This window comes from Oreochromis niloticus, linkage group LG3 (assembly GCF_001858045.2).
Source record: "Oreochromis niloticus isolate F11D_XX linkage group LG3, O_niloticus_UMD_NMBU, whole genome shotgun sequence".
In the NCBI taxonomy this organism is placed as follows: Eukaryota; Metazoa; Chordata; class Actinopteri; order Cichliformes; family Cichlidae; genus Oreochromis; species Oreochromis niloticus.
Window position 1 is genome coordinate 78,617,313 of NC_031967.2, and position 20,879 is coordinate 78,638,191.

The window sequence follows — 20,879 nt, forward strand, 5'->3', positions numbered from 1 at the left end:
AGAGCTGCTGGGACTCACAGTCAGACGAGCTGTGCGGAAGACTTATAACAAACACACAAAATAAATGATCTTCTTGCAATCAGTCAGAACCACCAACATTCTCAGTCTGCCTCCTCTGGTGAAATGATCAGTTTTGTGTATCTGGAATTTTTAAGGATGAATATACTTCCTTCATACTTATGAAGGTCAAATATCCAGCAGGCTTCAGCCATCAATTACTGTAATAATTATCATGTCATGCTACAGCAAAGCATAAAAAAGAGCCAGAGGTATAATTCATTTAGAGTTTAAATTGACTGACCTTGATTTGTCGAGTGGCTCAGCAGTGAGAGACCTGAAGAGAAATGATCCTGAGGTTATTTTGAGTTTGACATTTAACAAAACAGCAGAGAAATCTCATTGTACATGTGTATAGTGACAATAAAAGGCATTTTATTTCCTATTCTGTTCATTAAATTCTACTTACAGAGCAGCCAAAGCAGGTATGTGTTTTTCATCCTACTCTTGGTGATATCAGAGCACTTTGGCCAGTTCACTGTCACTTAAAGTCAAACCCTCTTCCTCTGTGACAGGATGACAGTGTTGTGGTTATATGTGGAGGCAATTGTTTCTGTTTTTAACTGTAACAAAGAGGAGGGGGAAAGCTTTAAAATGGTCAAACTGAACAATAACTAACTATAAAGCAACACAATTAGCTGACATTAAGGGGAACATGGGTACCACAGTGATGCCTTCATTGAATGTTCAAACAAGCATTGTAAGTGGCTGAAATAATTCAGGAAGCCGCAGACTAAAATAAATACAGGTAAATAAACACGTCAGTACCTGTGTGATGCCTTCACTGACAGTATGATGTCTATGAGATTTGTGAGCAAACTTTTCTTTTTGAATCTGAATGACCAGTGATTTTGGTTTAAGGTTTTATCTTAAACGTGACTTGTGTTGCTCGTGTTGCAGATTAGTGGAAACAACTTGCATCTTCCTGTAGATGACCGCGGTTCGGCTGAGAGGAAGTGAGCTGAGGTGTAGTGTGAATGCTGCTTGATCGATTGCATCTCTCTGCAGCTTTGACTTCCCGTCAAGGCTGAAAAACTTCATGCAGGTTGACCTGTCACCGACTTCCTGACACAAGTAGCTACCCCGCTAAAACAACCGTGAGCCACCACAGAATCACAGAAAACTGGAACTGGAACAAAAGCATTTGACATGTTCTCTGTGGTGTGAGGCGATCCCAGAGGGAGGCATCTCAGCCAGTAGCGGTTTTTGATACGGGCGACATGGATAGTTGCCCGGGGCAGCATCACGGGCATCGGCTAAAAAAAAAAAAAAAAGTTGCTCGTATTCATGCTGCCCCGACATTATACCAGCGAATTTTGGGAAAGTCATAGCCACTGATCGGTGTTCTTACGGCCATTTGCTGGGCGTCAGGGCGCCCTCCGTTTGCGAGGTGCGCCTGCTGTTTGCGGCACAGGGAGGAGAGGGCGAGGCGGCGGGGGATTCTCTGGCTGGCTGAAGCGGCATCTAATAACCAACTCGCAAAATAAAACAAAATAAAAACAAACCAACAAACACGAAAACACCAGAAATTATGATACAGACTTATAATTTGCACCGATGTTTTTTCAAAATTCTATAAAGTGAGCGCGAGAGCCCTGCTTGCTGCTGAAGTCAAAGTAAACTTTATTGTCATCTCCGCTACATATAGTACAGCTGGGGTGGGCAATTCCAGACCTCGAGGGCCGGTGTCCTGTAGGTTGTAGATCTCACCTTGGGTCAACACACCTGAATCACATGATTAGTTCATTTCCAGGCCTCTGGAGAACTTCAGGACATGTTTAGGAGCTAATTTAGCCATTTAAATCAGCTGTGTTGGTTCAAGGACACATCTAAAACCTGCAGGGATACCGTTCCTGGAGGCCTGGAGTTGCCCAGCCCTGATTTATAACGTTGTAAATCCAAGCCCATTTTATACTCATAATTTGAATCCTGGGTTGTTCGAAATCCCAGAAATAAACCCTAAACAAAGTGAATCTGTGAACTAAGGTGCAGGTCTGTTAGGTTATGTTGTGGTGATCCTCGGGTTGGGGGATTTGTGTTCATACTAGAGTGCAAAATTAAAACCAATGGAAGATGGATAAGAAAAGTTCAAAGCCATCAGGTGCTCAGTTTAGAAAAAGAGAAAAGAAGAGGAGAAACGAGCAAAAGATACATGTAAGCAGATGTGTCATTGGATAATGGCAGGTCATCCTGAAACAATCCGAATACTTTATGTCACCAAGAATATGTGAAACATCTTCTGCGCGTACCCTCTGTGACTCTCACCTCAGGCTCAGATGATAAGTTGACAGTTTATTTTAATTTAATCTCATTTAAATGCTGTTTTGACTTTTTGCAATTGTAGTCACATTGTTTGTAGTGATACATTTTGTTATGTCCCCCCCACCATGGTGGAGGCCAAGGCAGGAAGGAGACAGCAACACCAGACAACCACAATCAATGAAGGAGGAGGACATGACAGTAAAGAATCGGGCAGGATTTATTGGTTGCTTGCCTTGATAGTCAAACTTAACAAAAGAAAAAGGTGGGCGAGGAGGACTAGGCGTTTCAGCCAAATCAAAGAAATTAATAAAAAACAAAGAGGTCGATAGCTTCCAGGGCCTAACTAAAACAAAAATGCAAAACAAAAGGCCTACCTAGCTACTCGACAAAAGGTCAGTGAAAACATACAAAAGTGGCATCAACCGCATAACCTAGTGTGTCTAACAGTTTAAAACTGCAGCCAGTGTATAGGGTACCCCAGCTTACCTGTCCAGCCTCCCACCACACACCCTCAAAATGCACAGAAGCCTTCACACAAATGTTTGTCATAAAGCAGAAGCCAGCAGCCACCAGCTGGCCAGCGAGCTGCTCATTTGTAGTGATCCCTGGAGAGTGATTTGCAAACTGTGCCCAGACCAGCCAATTGACACATGCCAATCAACTTTGAACTGGCCAATAGGTGGAGGCTTGACACCTGGAAGATAAAAACAACACAAAAGCAAAGCCACATCTCTTGGCACGTAACACATTTTGTGTGGAGTTCACTTTGGAATTTTCCTTGTGTGACTCCAAACTAAACCACCAGTTTACAAACACATCAATTGATTCAGGCCTGAGAAAACAAACTATAGGGGTGACAACCACCTTACTGCAATTGCATCTGCTTGAACACAGAACACACACAAAGAATATATGTTCAATCTCAGATTAATCTGAGTCTGATCTGCAGACAAACTCTAGTGATCTCCACGTTTGGCTGTGGGACAGTAAGCTTTTATGTTTAAATGGATCCAGTTGAAAGTTTCAGGGCTCTAATGTGCAGCCGCCACCTTAGAAATACAAAGCAGCACTGAGAGCGGACTCAGTGATAAAATAATTAACTGGAATTGAAATCTTTATTTTACCGCTCTGTGAAGGAATTCCGGTGTGAATATAGAGACTGCACCAAGGATTATTACGGAATAAACACACAACAGCCTTCCAGCATTTTCTAGACTTAAACTCACTCCCAACTTTATTGACAATTCACCAATATATACACATGTACATCACATGTCAAACACAATGCATCTTATTTGATTGATTGATGATTGATTGATTGATTGATTGATTGATTGATTGATTGACAATTGAGAGCACATATTTATCTATGTCTACAATAAGTGTTAGTGTTGCTATTTATTTTTATATTTGTTATGTTCTTTATAGATTTTATCATTATCATCTAAGATAAGGACTCTAAATGGTATATGTGGCACTCATAGGAATCTTTTTATGGAGAATGGGGATATGTCATATAAGGCATGAAATGCCCCCTTTTTATGTGTCAGCCTTAAAAGGCTGCATAACATAATATAATACAATATTTAAACATTGCCCCACCAGCAGGGCTGGACTGGGACAAAATATCGTCCGGGCATTATAACAGGAAAAGCCATTAAGCTTTTGAATGAAAACAAACACTGTTGTGACAGAGATGTACACTGTCTTGTTGTTGTAGGATTTCTATTCATTTTACATCAGAAGACCACCTTCATTGTATGATTGCGATAATTATTTATTAAAAACTAGACATTTTAAATGAGAATAAGAAAGGAAAGTTTGTGCCTCCTTTCTCTCTTAATGCTCTTATTTGTCTCTCAGAAACAGTTCATAACTTCCCTTCAACTCATCCATGTCACCTAAAAGGTAAACCTGTTTCTCCATCACCTGTTCAGCTCTGATGATTCAGTAAGGACATCTCCTGGTTTCATCTGCATGTTTCCCTCTCACCAGATATACAAACCGATATCATGACCAGCAGCTTTTACAGCTGTGGCTCCAGCAAACATCAGCTGATACTAGAAAGTAATATTAAATAAATTCTAACAACAGCTCATCAAGCTTAAATATACTGCTGTTGTTTAGCATGACATCTACTGGTTTCCTCTTTCTGTCGCAAAGTGAGCAATAAACAAACAAGAGAGAAAAGCCGATCAGCTGATCATTGATCAGTTTCACGATTGAAGTAGCAACAGGAGAGGGAGGGGGCGAGAATGAGAGAAGAAGAGGCAGCTGTGCAGCGTAAAGACAGAATAACTCCAGCTTTATGTCTTTTTTTCATTCTAGCTGAAGTACGGGACAAATCACATTCCTTTTCACTTCAATACCATTTTCTTCTGTTTGTCTGTGATAAGAGTGCTTTCAGAGGTGTTTCCCAAGCAAGGGTGAGGGTGCATCCGACCTAGTCCAGCCCAGAGTCGATCATGACCAGTTGGCTAATCCACCACTTTTCATTATTCGTACGGTTACAAAAAAACAAAAACAAAAAAACATTGGCCTATAAATACAGAAAATTACCATGGGCCCACCAGGCAAATGCCCAGTATGCCCAGTGGCCAGTCCAGCTGTTCCCACCAGGCAAATTGGTGGTGGGTGAGCGGCATGTTTGGACACTCAACTTTGTGAACATGATAACTCGAGAAAGATGTAACCTAAGATTTTCATATTGAAAATTAAGTATCTATTAAAAATCTTGGATTAATTTTTATCTCCTACTCTGACATCTGATCTTGTTCTTGCTAGGTGGCTGCGGGGTCGTCTGTTTTTATGTGAGTCTCAAACAGAAAGCCCAGATTTATAGAGAAAATTAATAACCTTGATATCCATGACCTCCAACTGGGGTTTTAGGTTTTGTTGAGGTAATGCAATAAAATCCATGCTGTGTTTACTGTTATGAACTTCCTGCATAGTACACCTGTCTGGTCCTTATCTGTCATTTACTTTTTATCTCTCAGCCACAACAGGCTAATGGTGCAAAGGATTTTCAAATACATACTATATGTGAAGCTACTAAAAATGTCAGACAAGTTTGAATCTCAGTGACCTCAACCTCAAGATCTAGTTCAGAGGTCAAGTTTCATCACCTCTACTTCCCCTGGGCAGATCACACCCTGGTGCACCTTGTCCCTGTGTATGAGCCCTTAGTGCGCAGATAGCCATCCGCACAGTGCAGAAAGCGAGGAAGAGAGCGAGGAGGCTCTTAAGGATTGTTTTGAGTCTACTGTGTGGGAGGTGATCTGTGACGACCAGGGAGAGGACATCGACAGCCTTGTGACATGCATTACGGACTATATTAACTTCTGTGTGGATAACACCGTACCTACTAGCACTGTGCAGTGTTTCTCTAACAACAAACCGTGGATTAACCCAGAAAGCTGTCCTCAAGCAGAAGAGGAGGGCCTTCAAATCCAGAGACTAAGAGGAGTTGAAAAGGGTGCAGAGAGAGCTGAGGGGACTGATAAGGAATGGGAAGGACAGCTACAGGCAGAAGATGGAGAACCAGCTTCAACAAAACAACGTTGGCGAAGTCTGGAGAGGCCTCAGAACCATCTTGGGCCACAAACATCAGAACTCTCTGCCTGGGAGGGATGTGAGGTGGGCAAATGAACTGAATCATTTCTTCAACAGATTTGATTCAGCCATGAGGCAGTCTCCAACATCGGCTGCAGACTCACCCACCCCCACTGCTGCTGTTCCACCTCTGACACCTCAGACGCTTCACACCTCCTCTACTCACCCTGCTCACTCCTCCCCATCCCCAACAACAGCATACAATAGGGCTTTGGAGTTGACGTCGCGCCGCAATGCATTGTGGGAGCGCAGCGCCATTTTTGGGGTCTACGAATCTCAACACAAGGCTCCAGCCTGTCTCTCTCAACCACCCAGGTTAGGAGGGAACTCAGGAGGATTAAAGCCAAGAAGGCAGCGGGTCCAGATGGCATCAGCTCAGGGGTCGTCAGGTCCATAGGACCATTTGTGTGGGGTGATGGAGTGCATCTTCAACCTGAGCCTGAGGCTGGGGAGAGTCCCACATCTCTGGAAAACCTCCTGTGTTGTACCAGTGCCAAAGACCTCACGCCCCAAGGACCTCAACTGCTACAGGCCAATGGCTCTGACATCCCACCTGATGCAGACCCTGGAGCGGCTGGTCCTGGCTCAGCTTCAGCGCCGAGCTCATCACTGGACCCACTTCAGTTTGCCTACCAACCTGGCATTGGAGCGGATGATGCCGTCATTCACCTCCTACATCGTTCCCTCGCTCACCTGGAGACCGCTGGGAGCACTGTGAGAATCATGTTCTTTGATTTTTCCAGTGCCTTTAACACCATTCTGCCCACAGTCCTGAAGGACAAGCTGGAGAACTCAGGAGTGGACCATCACCTCACTACATGGATACTGGAGTACCTCACTGACCGACCACAGTATGTGAGGACTCAGGGCTGTGTGTCGGACAGGGTTGTCTGCAGTACGGGGGCCCCACAGGGAACGGTTCTGGCTCCGTTCCTCTTCACCATCTACACTGTACTCCTCCCACAACTCCACCCAGTGCTTCCTGCAGAAGTTCTCTGATGACTCTGCAATAGTCGGTCTCATCACTGATGGGGACGACAAGGAGTACAGAGAACTGACCCATGGTTTTGTGGACTGGTGCCAGCTGAACTACCTCCAGATCAACACTAGTAAAACCAAGGAGCTGGTGGTAGACTTCCGCAGGCGCTAAACATCCTCCACTGCAACCAGTGAACATCCAAGGTATGGACATCGAGGCTGTGGACAGCTACAGGTACCTTGGTGTTCATCTGAACAACAAACTGGACTGGACTCATAATTCAGACGCCCTCTACAGGAAAGGGCAGAGCAGACTGTACCTGCTGCGGAGACTCAGGTCTTTTGGAGTGAAGGGCCCACTCCTGAAGACCTTCTATGACTCTGTGGTGGCCTCAGCCATCTTTTATGGTGTGGTCTGCTGGGGCGGCAACATCTCTGCCGGGGACAGGAAGAGACTGAACAGGCTGATCCGAAGGGCCAGCTCTGTTCTAGGATGTCCTCTGGACCCAGTGGAGGTGGTGAGTGACAGGAGAATGGTGGCTAAGCTGTCATCACTGTTGGACAACATCTCCCACCCCATGCAGGAGACTGTGACAGCACTGAGCAGCTCCTTCAGTGGCAGGCTGTGGCATCCACGATGTGGGACGGAGAGATTTCGCAAGTCTTTCCTCCCCACTGCTGTCAGACTGCACAACAAAGACTTTGCAGCTGATCAAACACACAAACCCACACGTCCAATAAGACTAAGTGCAATATTCTTTTTCTGACAAAGCTGTATTTTTACTCAGTTGTATACAGCATTTCTATTCAATTTTTATCCTATTGTATATAGTTTTTTATTTTATTCTATTCTATTCTGTACAGTTGTGTACAGTATCTTATTCTTATTCTATTCCAGTGTTCTCTAATTTTTGTTGTATCTTTGCACTGTCCACTTTCTGCTGTAACAAAACAAATTTCCCACGTGTGGGACTAATAAAGGTTATCTTATCTTATCTTACTAACTCCACACACTCAGCTTACCAGCAAGGTTATTATCGTTAACGAACACTAACGAAATAACGAAAACTAGAAGTGAAAAAACATTTTCGTTAACGGAAATAAAAATAAAAACAAAAAAAGGAAAACTAACTAAAACTGTAATGAGTGTTCACAAAACTAACTAAAATTAACTGAATTTATAGCAAAAATGTGTTTAGTTTTCGTTGATGTGTGCGTGTTAGCCCTGCGACAGACAGGCGACCTGTCCAGGGTGCAGGGTATGGTAGCTGGAATAACAACATACCCAAGGATAAGCAGAAGAGAATGACTGATATGATGAAACTGGGATTTTGTTACACTTAATTATTGCAAACACAACTAAAACTATAACTGAAGCTAATCAAAACTAAACTGAAACTAAGGATTTTCAAAAAAATAAAAACTAAACTAAACTAGCAAACAATTGATAAAAACTAATTAAAACTGATATAAAATTGAAAATCTGAAGTCAAAACTAAATAAAAATAAAAACTAATGAAAATTGCAAAACTATTAAAACCCTGCTTACCAGTGACTGTCAGGTTAACCATGTTACTGATGGGACACTCTCTGGACTCACACCAGTAAACTCCACTGTCTGATTGGAAAACATTGATGTTACAGGAAGAACCAGCACCTTCTCCCCACCCATCTCCACACTGAGTCCTCTGTCGTTTGCTTGTGTTTCTCCTCAGAGTCCATCCAGCAGAGCTGTCGTCCTCCTCACAGCTCAGAGACACAAAGTCATATTCAAAGAACTGAGAGCTGCTGGGACTCACAGTCAGACGAGCTGTGAGGGTTAAAATGCAAAACCGATTACTGTTTTTATTGTTATCGAAACCTACATAATTACAAACCCATACATTACATTTTTTTTCAAAATTACTAAACCTAAAACTAATTCTGTGATTGGTTTTCTGACAGCTAATGTAAAGTTGACAAAATTTCAACAGATGACGAGCAGGTACTTCAATTTGTGAGGAATGATGTCTCAAACTAAAGATGTGACAAAGAGACACAAAAATGGGACAAATTTCATCAACAACATCCTGTTTTAGAAAGTCTGCTGGAATTGTCTCAACTACAAATGCTGCTATTATTTATTTATTTATGTATCTATCTATCCATGGCAACACAGTAGTTTGCACTGTTGCTTCAAACCAAGAAAGTCCTTAATTCAAATCCACCATCTGGCTGCAACCTTTCTTTGTGGAGTTGCACATTCTCCCCGTGTTTGTCTCAGTTTTCTGTGGGTCCCACAACCAAAAGACATGCAGTTAAGTAGTGATTCTATATTTCTCATAGAGATAGACAACCATTCTCATCTATGTTTTAGCCTTGTGACCTGCGTCTCACCCTATGGTAGCATGAATGCTTTGGTCCTGATGGGAAACATCACTAAACATTTAAAGCATTTAAACAGACAGAAGAAGGTTACTGTCCTTGGTTTGTTGTGCAGCTCAGCAGTGAGATCAGAACTAAAGAGAAAAGGTTGGTTTGAGTTTTCACAAATCAATACTTCATCAATGAGTCAGTCAAGTGATAAGTCATATTTTCTTCCATACTGCTGTGCCCAATAAAGAGAGGAGATTCTTTGGTGTTAGTGTTGATTAAAATGTTCCTCTAAAGTCTGGTTTATGATTCATGTCAAAATGTAAAAATTGTGATTTGCCAAATACGATGACTGCAACCAGACATGAATCACGTCCACAGACCTAAACACAGAACACTGACTGAAATAAACTCTACATAAAACATGTTTCATTTTCAAGATTAGGCAAAGTCTTTAACATAAATTTTTATAACAATGTGTCAGAGATCAGTTATTGTAGTCTTGCTGTGGAGTGCGTGTGGAAGACCCAGGTGCGAACACAGGCGAGTAGACAGAATTAATTCCAACAAAAGGCGAGCTTTTATTTTGACTGATACACATGGAACATATATCAAGGCAAAAAAAAAACTAGAGAAACTACTAGACTGTGAAACTATTGCTTGAAAACTATGAATCAACAAACACTATGTTGACTATGAGTAACTATGATAACTTAAGGGAAGATACACATGATGAGGAACAAATGGAGACACACAAAATAAATACACAGGAGGTGACGAGGGGAAGGGAAACACATGGGGACACAGCTGATACAAATTGGCAGGACAACACCACAGGGGAAAGTTAAACAAAAACAATAGCCGTGTCCTAATCCAGCGACCGCACGCTTCATAGTGCGCATTTGTAGACCAATTACGTCACAGCGACGCGACGAAGGGTGTCCTAATTCAAAGTGTACTCCAAATACAGTTGACAAATGCGCCCTTCATTTCCCCAAATTTGAAGGCTGGGTACAGTGCAGATTTTGTGGCTCCACATATCCCACAATTCATAGTGCGGCAGTGGGTGTGGATATTTTTTCCGAAAAAAACGGTGGATGGCTAACCTTTATATTAAAAATATACGCCGTTCAATAGTCGACCTTAATCTTACAGAGAATGTGATGATTTTATGGATAATTAAAGTCAGTCATATATCCACAAACACAACAAGCTGAAAGTCAGTGATGCTGCTCGGTTTGCAGTCCTGAATATGACGGCACAAGCAGGATTCACTGCACTGTTAATGTTAGCTATGTTATATTGCTGCCTGTGTTCGGTGGTGTCGAGCCAAACGGACTTTAACGTGTGTTTGAACGAGCTGACGGTTCACTCGTTAAGCTGAAAGAAAGATGCTTTAATCACAGGAGTCACACATGTGTCCACTGGACCATCTGGGAACTCTTCTTGTTTAGCACTCGTAATAACACAAACACTAAATCCTCCTTCTCTTGTGCTGTTTTGTAGCAGTGTATACACCTGAGACTGTCACCTGTCTGTCTGTCCTGCACTCTCTCTCTGTTTCTTTCTCTCTGATTGTGGAATAAAAGTATGAACATGACAAAACAAATTTCCCACGTGTGGGACTAATAAAGGTTATCTTATCTTATCTTATCTTTATAAGTTACACTTGTGTGTTTGAATCCTGCAGCTTATCACACATTTGATTTCCATGTGTGACGACTGCAAGTGTCCAGAGTGAGGACAGACTGAGGGACCCACTGCTGCACATCATCTGTGAGGCTTTGCACCCCTGATGATCCACCAGGACAAACTCAGCAGTGTGTGAGGAAGAGGAGGAGGAAGAGCCAGCAGCAGCTGACAGATGGAGAGAATAGACAGACTGTTCCCTGTTTGTGAAGGACTGCTAGGAAAGTTTGAAATAACTAATTGTCTGTCCTGAATCAGTCTTATTAGGTAATGTTCAAATAATGTTATCATCCCAGTGTTTTCAGTGTGGGAGAAAGTACTCAGGGCCTTCAAGTTACACACTATGTACAGCTCGTACATTTTCCTTTTTACACATATATGTAAGCATTGAGCCAAATTTAGTAATGTCAACATATTAAACGAACAATATTTGTCTCTTATATATAATACACCTATATATACACTGTCAAAGAAACTTGTCTTTGAGTGAAGATTTAAGGTGATAGGAAATATAAATAACTGCAACTTGAGTCTTTACTGAAGCCCAGAGAATGACACAGAGTTCAAGCTCACTGCTGTAATATATAATAATAATGTAATAATAAATATAATATTGGCCATATTACATTATTTACATTACCAACATGAGATGACTTTAGTCTCATTAACAACTTAAGTTAATTGTCATTCTCTTACTAATCTTAAAATGACTGTTCAGTACAGACATAAAGCCCAACAATCATGTTTTACAGTCTCGTGGTCTCAGCCTCAGATACTCAACAAATCAAAGTCATCTCATAAGAAAATAAACGAACAAAAAAACATTTTTCTCCTTCATTTCTGTCAAACAATGCTGTAAAAAAGGGTTTCTCGCTGTTAGTATCATGGTTCCTAGGCAATCTGTGCAGCGCGACGAAGGCCAGACCTCCCATTTCACAAGCCTCGCACTTTCGCACTTCTCACACTTCGTAGTACCCGCCCTACGTAGTCTGCGAAGTGCGGGTACTATGTGTGGTCGCTGGATTGGGACACAGCTAATGAAAACAGAACACAGGACCACTTTCAAAATAAAACAGGAAACATGGAGACTTAGACAACACAAGCTTCACAGACCTGAAACACATGACAGACAAGACAAGAAACCAAACACAGAAAGCAAGGAAACAGATGATAAATAATGGCTAACCTTAACCTCCACTAAACCTACATAAGAATAACACACAAACTTATAATCACCAACCTAACACGAGAAGCTCAAAAAAACAGAATGAAACTCAAAACGCTCCGTCAGACCCAGCCTCTGACACTTACATTTACCTTTGTGTTACAGATTATTGTTTTGATTTATATTTATTATTAATGATTGCTGTTTATGTTGTATGTAGACGATTAATTTGTCTGCTTCTGAGCAATCAGTCAAGCAGAACTTAAACATTGTTATCTTTTGGTTTGTACTGTCTAAAAGACAGAAAGTAAAAGTAACTGTATTTTCACTGTACTGTTTGGTTTTTAAAATCACTAAATTGCTAAATTAAATTTTTCACAACCTGTTTTTTGTGGTAAGACACTCAGACTTCCTCTTCACAGCCGAAATGTGTCTTCTTTGTGTTTTAAAGTTGCTTTAAATTCTGGTTCACTTGTCTTTTATGTCATTTTCTTACATCGGTCATCAATCAGCCACCAAAACTTGTGTAAAAAAAGCTTTATGTAGCTTAAGAAGGCTTTTTACTTACCGAACAAACATTGCAGAGATGTTCCCTTCATCGTTCCTCTCGGTGATGTGAGCCCTTTTCATTTACAGTCTGAGGACATGAGAAAATTAGTCCCCGCCTGTTGCTCTGTGTGCTATTTAGTTGTTGTAGTTGTTTTTTTTCTTCCAACCTATTCTGATATAGGTGGGTGGAAAAAATTGAAAATTGAAAATGATGTTTTTTAACAAGACAGTAACTGATCAACTGATTGGTGTTTGCACTGCAAAATGTCTGAATGGTCAAACTGCTGTAAGCTTTTAAAAAATTTTTATCTTTAAACAATAGTAAATATTTTTTAAAAGTCAATGCTGTTAAAATATGTGAAATTCAGTTCAATCAAATTTTAGTAATATAGCAGGAAATCACAACAAAAGTCATCTCAAGGCACTTAACATTTTAACCCTAGAAAATAACGACAGTCAGATGACACCCTGCACCCTCCACACCACCCCCAGCTCTTGGGTTGCAAATTTTGAAGCCAACATGATAACATTATTGTTAGAGTCAAATTGTTGAATGTTGTCAATTTGGTGCTGGGGGAGGCTGACGTGGTTTTATTGTAGATACATCCTATCTGAAAGATCTGTTTCTTGTGTTTTAAGCTTCCTGCTTTTATGATCCTTTTGGTGAGCAGGAGGTCACACAAACACACCCCCATGACACACACACACACGTTCTTGCACATGCATACAGGTGCTTACACATACACACACATAGTGCCTTGTCTTTTGTAACCAAGGGGGTTTTACGGTGGGAGGTGCTTGTGTTGTATTGTGTAAACTGTAACTGTCATGGGAATAAAAAGGCTACGAGGACAGCTGCTCTTTGAAGGAGTTGGGCTGGAGACAGGTGAGGAGCATTAAGCTCCATAGCCTGGTTCTGACCAAGCCTTTCCTCGTTAGCGAGTAAAAGACCGGTTGAAGATGTTCTGTTTTGTTTTCTTCATGAGGAATAAGTCTCTAAACTAGCGGGGCCTGTGGAAGCACAGACTCAACAATTATCACACCAGTGCGGTGGGGGTCCAGCTTTTCAGATCTAATTAAAATTAAATCAAAAAGATCCTCTGGAAAAGAATACAATTGTTAGAACAGAGTTCATCAAACAGTGCATTTTACAGCAAAATGAAAGCGAGCAAAGCAAAGCAAAGCAAACCCCGGGGTGAAGAGCCTTAAAGCATAAACAGCAAAGACACACAAAATGACAGACCAGAAAAAAAAAGCTTGGGGCATTTTAGACCCTCCTTTATATACAGTCATGTGAATCCTATTTTGTTTATTTTGTCCTATTTTTATAGGACACCCCATTAAATAATCAGCTCTTTATTATGAACTGTTCACATATCAATTTCCAATCATGTTTTTTTTTTATGTATTACTGGAAATGAAAGTGACTTAATTGCAATTCATTAAAATTGATATTAAATATCCATATGTCCAAATATATTTTAAAGTACAAAGGCTTTCATAGGGTGTCCTAATTTTCTCACATGACTGTACATAACTTTCTGGAACTACCCCATAACCTGAGCACTAGTCTTACATCCATCATTTTGAATTGTGTCCCGTTGTCAGTTTTATGGCCAAAGTGAGTCCAAGAGCAGTTAACAGTTAAGAAATTTGACAGTTTTGTCAGGTGGGTTGGCCAGAAGTACACTACTATCTATGCTAACAAATGGTTTTTCTCACCTTCTGGCAGCTGAGGTGAGAAAACCGAATCCCTGTTGCATCCCCTGTGGTCCAGGTTTGTTTACTGTATAGGCAAAGAAAGGGCTGGACAGTACACTGGGCAATAAAGATGAATGCCGAGAAAGGGTCCCATGTGCACACTTAGCAGCGCCAAGCTGAAATAACCCTATGTTTGGACTTGTAACAGTTGGCCATAACACAATTAAAGGTTACTTATTGATCCCAATTACTACCTTTTCAAACACTATATAGTATACAGTATACAGTGCTAAACACACTGCTGCTATTCTTTTGATCTTGAATGAATTGGAAAACATGCTACAGGAAATAATTGTTTTGATAATGGTTAATCTTTGATTGGTAAAAAGATTAAAGTGAAAAGTGTTTGTTGCGAATTTGAGTTCTCAATTATGGGATTAAAACCAAAAAATCATCATTAAAACCATGTCATCATGATTTTTATTTGAAGTTTGTATATTTATTACAGCTGGCAGCAGAAATCCTGAAAATGTAACATCACATTAAGAATTCTATTTTAACATTCTAAGACCCAAAGCATTAAAAAATAGACAGAATATTCAGATTTTTTGGAACTGAGATGTTTAATAATCCTTATAACAAAATCCTCATTTTTTTTTGCTATATCATGTTATGTATGATACATTTTTATTATATATTTATTATATATTTTTTGAATCACAGTAGGCTGTTATAAGTTAAACAATGAGGAGATCAGTTCTACAGAAATGGTGACATTTCACTTCTTGAAAGATATTATAGTTTCACTTGAGTTGATACATCAAATCAGCACCCACAGAGCTGTCTGCATCACATTGGACATTTTTCCATCTTTATTCTATTTGTATAAAATTATCTATTTTTTTGTGTTGTTGTTTAACAATAAACCATTAAAAAATCTAATATTGTAAAAACACAAATGTAAGGACAAGAAATGCATCATTGCCAAAACAAGACCCCCACCCCCATTAACGTTATTCACAATATTCTATTTTGTTGAAATGTTTTAATTGTTCAAACATGTTAATTTCGTTAGATCTATATACATTGCCCACCTATGCCTTCTTGGGAGATGCCTCCAAGGGTGGTGGAGAATGAAAGCTGAGTTCCTGTGGGACTTCCAGATACAGACGGACAAATGGTGGTCGCTAACCAACAGGACATAGTGGTGGTAGACAAACAGTAAAAGACGGCCATAGTGATAGATGTAGTGGTTCCGAATGACACCAACATCAGAAAGAAGGAACAAAAGAAGCTCAAGAAATACCAAGGGCTCAGAGAAGAACTCTAGAAAATGTGGAGGGTGAAGGTAATGGTGGTCCCAAGCTAGGCGAGTGGCTCCAGGAGATCCCAGTAACAACATCGGAGATCTCTGTCCAGAGTGCAGTCCTAGGAACAGCTAAGATACTGCGCAGGACCCTCAAGCTCCCAGGCCTCTGGTGTGTGTGTGTGTGTGTGTGTGTATATATATATATACATATATACGTATATATATATATATATATATATATATATATATATATATGTATACATGTATATGTATATATATATACGGCGCTGGCACGGCTGGCAGCCTTAACCCAATTTCCCTCGGCATGAATAAAGTATGATCAATCAATCAATCAGTCAATCAATATATATATGTGTGTGTGTGTGTGTGTGTGTGTGTTCCTCGCACTGGACTTGCATTTATATAAAACTTTTCACTGACTTACAGTGCATTAACACTGTAGTGAAAAACTAAATAATGACATCTGTTTATTGGGTTTTATTTCATAACTTAGTTTAGGACTTGAATAAGTCTTGATTGATTTTGTGACTCAGGTATTTATTTGAAGTTCGACTAACTCTTGATAGAAAGTTTGTCCTCTAGAAGGTTTCATGTTAGTGCAGATCAGTTGTGTCTCTGAGACATTTAACATCAGGTTTTTTCTCTTTTTGTTGTTTCTCAAAATAAAACAAAGAGCAGCACAAACAACCAAAACAGACGATGATATTCCCATTCCCAGTCCAACACGACCAGACCTGTCTTTACTCTCTTGAGGTGGAGTTAAAGATGGTTGTGGAGTTTGAGGATTTTCAACAATGGCTATCAAGGAAAAACAAAAAAATCATTGTTAATCATCATAATGGTTGCTGGCATGTAGATTACACAAATTACAAAATCCTCAACTTCAAAAAGTCTACACAAATACACACGGCAGCCAGTGTTACAGATAACCAACTATTAGAAAAGAAATTCTGTTAAATCAACTTACGAATAACACTGAGTCTGCAACCCGCAAAACCAGAGCCCTTATCTACCCTCACTGTACAGTTGTACAGACCAGAGTCATTAGTCCTGAGTGTGGACAGTTGAAGTCTGATTCGTCCTTCTCTGATGGCATCTCTGTCACTCTGGACTCGTCCTGAAAACTTTTTCGACACTGATAACTCAACACCATCATAGAAATGATACAAGTCTGAGATTTCGCTATCAGTCATTTGAAAACATTGAATAAAAAGGTAGCTCCAGGAGCTGTAAGGTGTGGTGGTGAACGTCCACTCCAGTGTGATGTTCTGGTTCTCCTCTGCCCGATAGAAGGTCTGTGTCACATTCACTACAAATGATTCTGTTGAGGACACAGAGAGGGAAAGAGAAGAGCAGACACACTAAGACCTGGAACAGGCTAAAAGCAGCAAAGGTGATTTGAGCAGCAAAACTCTATTAAGTCAAGTTAAATAACCCACACAGTTTAAAAGATAATCAGATTTTAGAAAGAAAAGTCAACTCAACTTACTAGTGACCTCGAGTTCACTGCTGGCAGAGCCAGATCCATAATCTGTTTTCACATGACACGTGTACATGCCCGAGTCCTCAGTCCTGAGTCTGGACAGTTGAAGTTTAATTCGTCCTTCTCTGAGGGCATCTTTGTCACTCTGGACGCGTCCTAAAAACCTTTCATCTTGAGACACTGACACCTCAACAACATCACGTATATGATACTGGATTTTGTTACTGAAAATTTCATGGACTTTGCCACTACTTTTCTGGTCACAGTTGATAAAAATGTATTTGGGGTCAGGTTTGGTTGTGAACGTCCACTCCAGGGTGATGTTGTGGTTCTCCTCTGCCTGATAGGAGGTCTGTGTTACATTTACTATAAATGATCCTGTTGAGGAGACAGAGAGAGAGAGAGAGAGGAGCAGACACACTGAGAACTGTAACAAATATCTTATTGAGCTTTAATTGGAGTCCATAGAGTGAAGCCGTAAACTAACCAGAGACACATGAGGTGAGGATGATGAGCAGCAGGATCCTGCAGATCATCTTCTCCCTGTGAGAGGAGACAGAAGTGAAGAGTCAATATGTGAGATCAAATGAAAACAGAAAGCAAAACAGAGCCGATAACAGAGAAAAAACACAGTTCCCGGGGTCTCCCACATGAAAGCAGTGGCGACAAAACAGTTCAGGGGGCTGACCACATAGGAAACGCAGCAGCGGTGGAGAATCAAATCCGGCAGACAACCATGTGGGAAGCGGTGGGGAATAAAATCTGGAGGTTGACCATGGAGGAAGCTACAGCGGCAGCAAAAAAGGTCTGGCTGGCCCGAATTAGCCGAACAATGCACAGACTCTGGGTTGACAGGTTCAAAAAATTTTAATTCCTGGCTCGGAAAGAGTGGAACGATAACAGACTTCAAAAACCATCACCAAATATTGCCATCAGTGATAACGGTTCACACTATAACTATAAAGAATATACTGATTATGACTTTGAGCAAAGGACTTCAAATCAGACAAACAGTGAAGGTGAAAAATGTGTTTAGATTGTGAGTCAGTTGTTAAAAAAAGGCAAGTCAAAGTAAATTTGATCCTTATTTAAATGCTGACAAAGCAGAAGTTGGCATACATCAAAAAGAAAGAGAAGGATTATTATAACAGGTCAACCAGAGCCTGAAGCTATTTGTCAGTGCTAGTGCAATGTTAATGTTCTCCAAGAAGTTGCATGAGGGTCACATAAAGTGAGAGTTACAAACTCACTGCATTCTTTTATAAACAGTGCATTCACCTAAGGGATTTAAATAATAATAAGTAAGGGAAAACGTCACCAGATGAAGCTTTAACAGCAGCTGTTCTGAGGAGATCAGCAAGACAAAGCCAGATAAATTACATCAGAAACAATCAAGACACCCTCTGCATGTGAATGTGTGGCGTTTAACTTTTGATTTTTTTATGTACAGAAGGAGAAAGGTGAAGAGCCAGAGAATATGGAAAAGGAAGATTATGAATATAATTATTAAAAGTTTATTGGCTCTATAATTATAAGGAGTAGAATTTTTTTTTTATATGTTATCAAAGAGAACAACAGTATTTTCCATTCAAAAACAAAATGTAATTAATAACTTTAAGGCATTAATAAGTGTTTCTTATTAAAGCGACAACAAAAAAACTGTACCTTTTCCACATTGTTCATAAAGCATCTGATGCTGAAAATTCAAAAAAGGTCAGAAAGGCTTTAATAGGAAAAATACATAATCAGTAATGGCTATGAATTGCATATTGAATTACTTCCTTTCTATTCATAAAGTATGTGTCGCAAACTGGCTGTGTGCAGGCAGGCGAGGACCCAAGTTTAGTCCTCACGGCAACAAAAACTCAAACTCAAAATACAGTTTTATTGAACGGCAAAAAGGCGATACACAGACTAAACTGGGAGCTACTATTATCAGGGGGAAACACAGAGAGAGACAAACGGCTAAGAGGGAGGACATGACACAGACCTGAGGAAGACGCTGACATAAATACACAAAAAGATAACGAGGGAAGCTGGAGCACAGCTGAGATGGATAATAATAATGAGACAGGGGAAGAGCAAACACAATATGATACATAGGGAGACACAGAGGGCAAAGACACGAGGGGAAATCTAATAAACAATACTGAAAAAAACAATCTAGGAACCACAGAATAACCACAGAGTACAAGTGAACCTAAAAACAATATAGAAAGACCAAAAATGCACAAAAACCCAAAACACTGGGTCAAGTGGCCCAGGACCATGACAGTATGTCTTTCCACATTTTTCTTTTTCCAAATTTCACATCCTCACTTCCTCTTCTTAGTTCCTCTTACCCGAGATACAAGTGGAGGAAGTGGGGAAGAGACACACGGAGAGAGGAGTCAACAAGTATTTAAAGCTGGTTTTATGGTATCGGGAAGGTATCGCGTCCTCTGTCTGCCCGACTCCAGGCATTGTTCATATGCCTGCAGAGAGCTCTGTTGCCAGATTGGGGCAGTATCCCACATAGCAGACAGTTCTGGCCTGGATCTGGTGTTAACCCGGCACTGCTGGCTGACTTCTGGCATGGTAAGTGGTATGTCATCCAGATATGGGCCAGGCCTGGTGTAGATGGCACCGTTTATGTGATGGCATGCCACATCTGGCCCGATTATGGTTTGGTGTATGTGGCCCAGGCTCATAGAACACAGGCCTGGCCGGGATCTGGCATCAAGCTGGCACTTCTGATTGACTGGTGTCATGGCAGGGTGTATGTCAACCAGATGTGGGCCACGTCTGGCAATGATGCCACTATTTATGTTCCTATTTTCCTATTTTAGTTAGAAAACCCAAATGCCATGTTGCAATACTATACTGCTATGGTGGCCAATGTTTCAAATGCAGGTTTGACAAGTTTGTGAGTGTAAACTTTATCCAAAACCTAGTGAGGGTTTACTCATGTTTACTTTTGTCCCATGTAAGTCATCAGTTTTCTACGTCTGTCAGCGGCGGAAAACAGCAAAGTTATAACATAAAGATCTGAAATTAAACCTTGTGTTAAAAGCACAGTATCCACTGCAGCCACTGTCTGTGCTTTTCATGCTCTTTTTTTGATCTTTGAAGTTTTTTTCACAGTTCTCTTGTTCCAGTTGAGCTTTACTGTGACCAGAATCATGTACTAAGTGTGCTATGTGAATTACAATCTAGCTGTAGCCACTTCTGGTTCTAAATTATTGTCTAAAACTTAAAGCTACAGTCTGGAGTCACTTAGCTACAGTTAAAATTATTTTATTCCATTATTATTATTATCAGGGCTGGGTCAAATTATTTTGAAATGGTTTTGTTTGTAATTTTTGCAATCAGTAATGCAACTTGATTTTACAACATAATTAATTACTTCAAACGTTAAAATCATTACATTTCTCTTTAGCATGAAAAGCATTTTAATTGTGAATATTTCGTAGTTGTTAAAATCAAATAACACTTTTATAAACTTCACTGAAGTAATCATCTTTTCATTTTCAATTAAATATCCAAACATAATACTTAGAAACATAAATATTGGTGATGTTACTATTAACAAAGCATCCATGCTCACCTGATTTGTGTAAGTTTATTTGGCTGATCTGGCTGTGTTCCAGTTGGTCTATTCTGCTGCACTCCAAAACTGCTGTAAAAACCCAGAAAATACTTATTTTATCCTCAGGCACTAG

At 40.3% G+C, this 20,879-nt stretch overlaps 1 protein-coding gene across 1 annotated transcript; it reads right to left on the reverse strand.

Annotated features, from left to right (window-relative positions):
* Positions 1-16,069: 16,069 nt before the first annotated feature.
* Positions 16,070-19,579, reverse strand: LOC109201440 (uncharacterized). The gene is made up of 5 exons (XM_019357089.2): positions 19,521-19,579; positions 17,666-17,721; positions 17,185-17,556; positions 16,663-17,016; positions 16,070-16,493 (listed from the first exon to the last, which is right to left on the reverse strand). Exons 2-5 carry the CDS (start codon positions 17,712-17,714, stop codon positions 16,225-16,227), a joined length of 1,044 nt encoding a protein of 347 aa, XP_019212634.1. The 5' UTR covers positions 17,715-17,721; positions 19,521-19,579; the 3' UTR covers positions 16,070-16,224.
* Between the last annotated feature and the right edge of the window lie 1,300 nt (positions 19,580-20,879).

Excerpts from the sequence above, each read along its gene's own strand:
- LOC109201440 (XM_019357089.2), bottom strand. The coding sequence starts at position 17,714 with ATGATCTGCAGGATCCTGCTGCTCATCATCCTCACCTCATGTGTCTCT. Across the intron at positions 17,017-17,184 it reads CAGTGAACTCGAGGTCACTA|AATCATTTGTAGTGAATGTG; the intron begins GTAAGTTGAGTT and ends TGTCCTCAACAG. Across the intron at positions 16,494-16,662 it reads TTGCAGACTCAGTGTTATTC|CCATTGTTGAAAATCCTCAA; the intron begins GTAAGTTGATTT and ends TTTCCTTGATAG.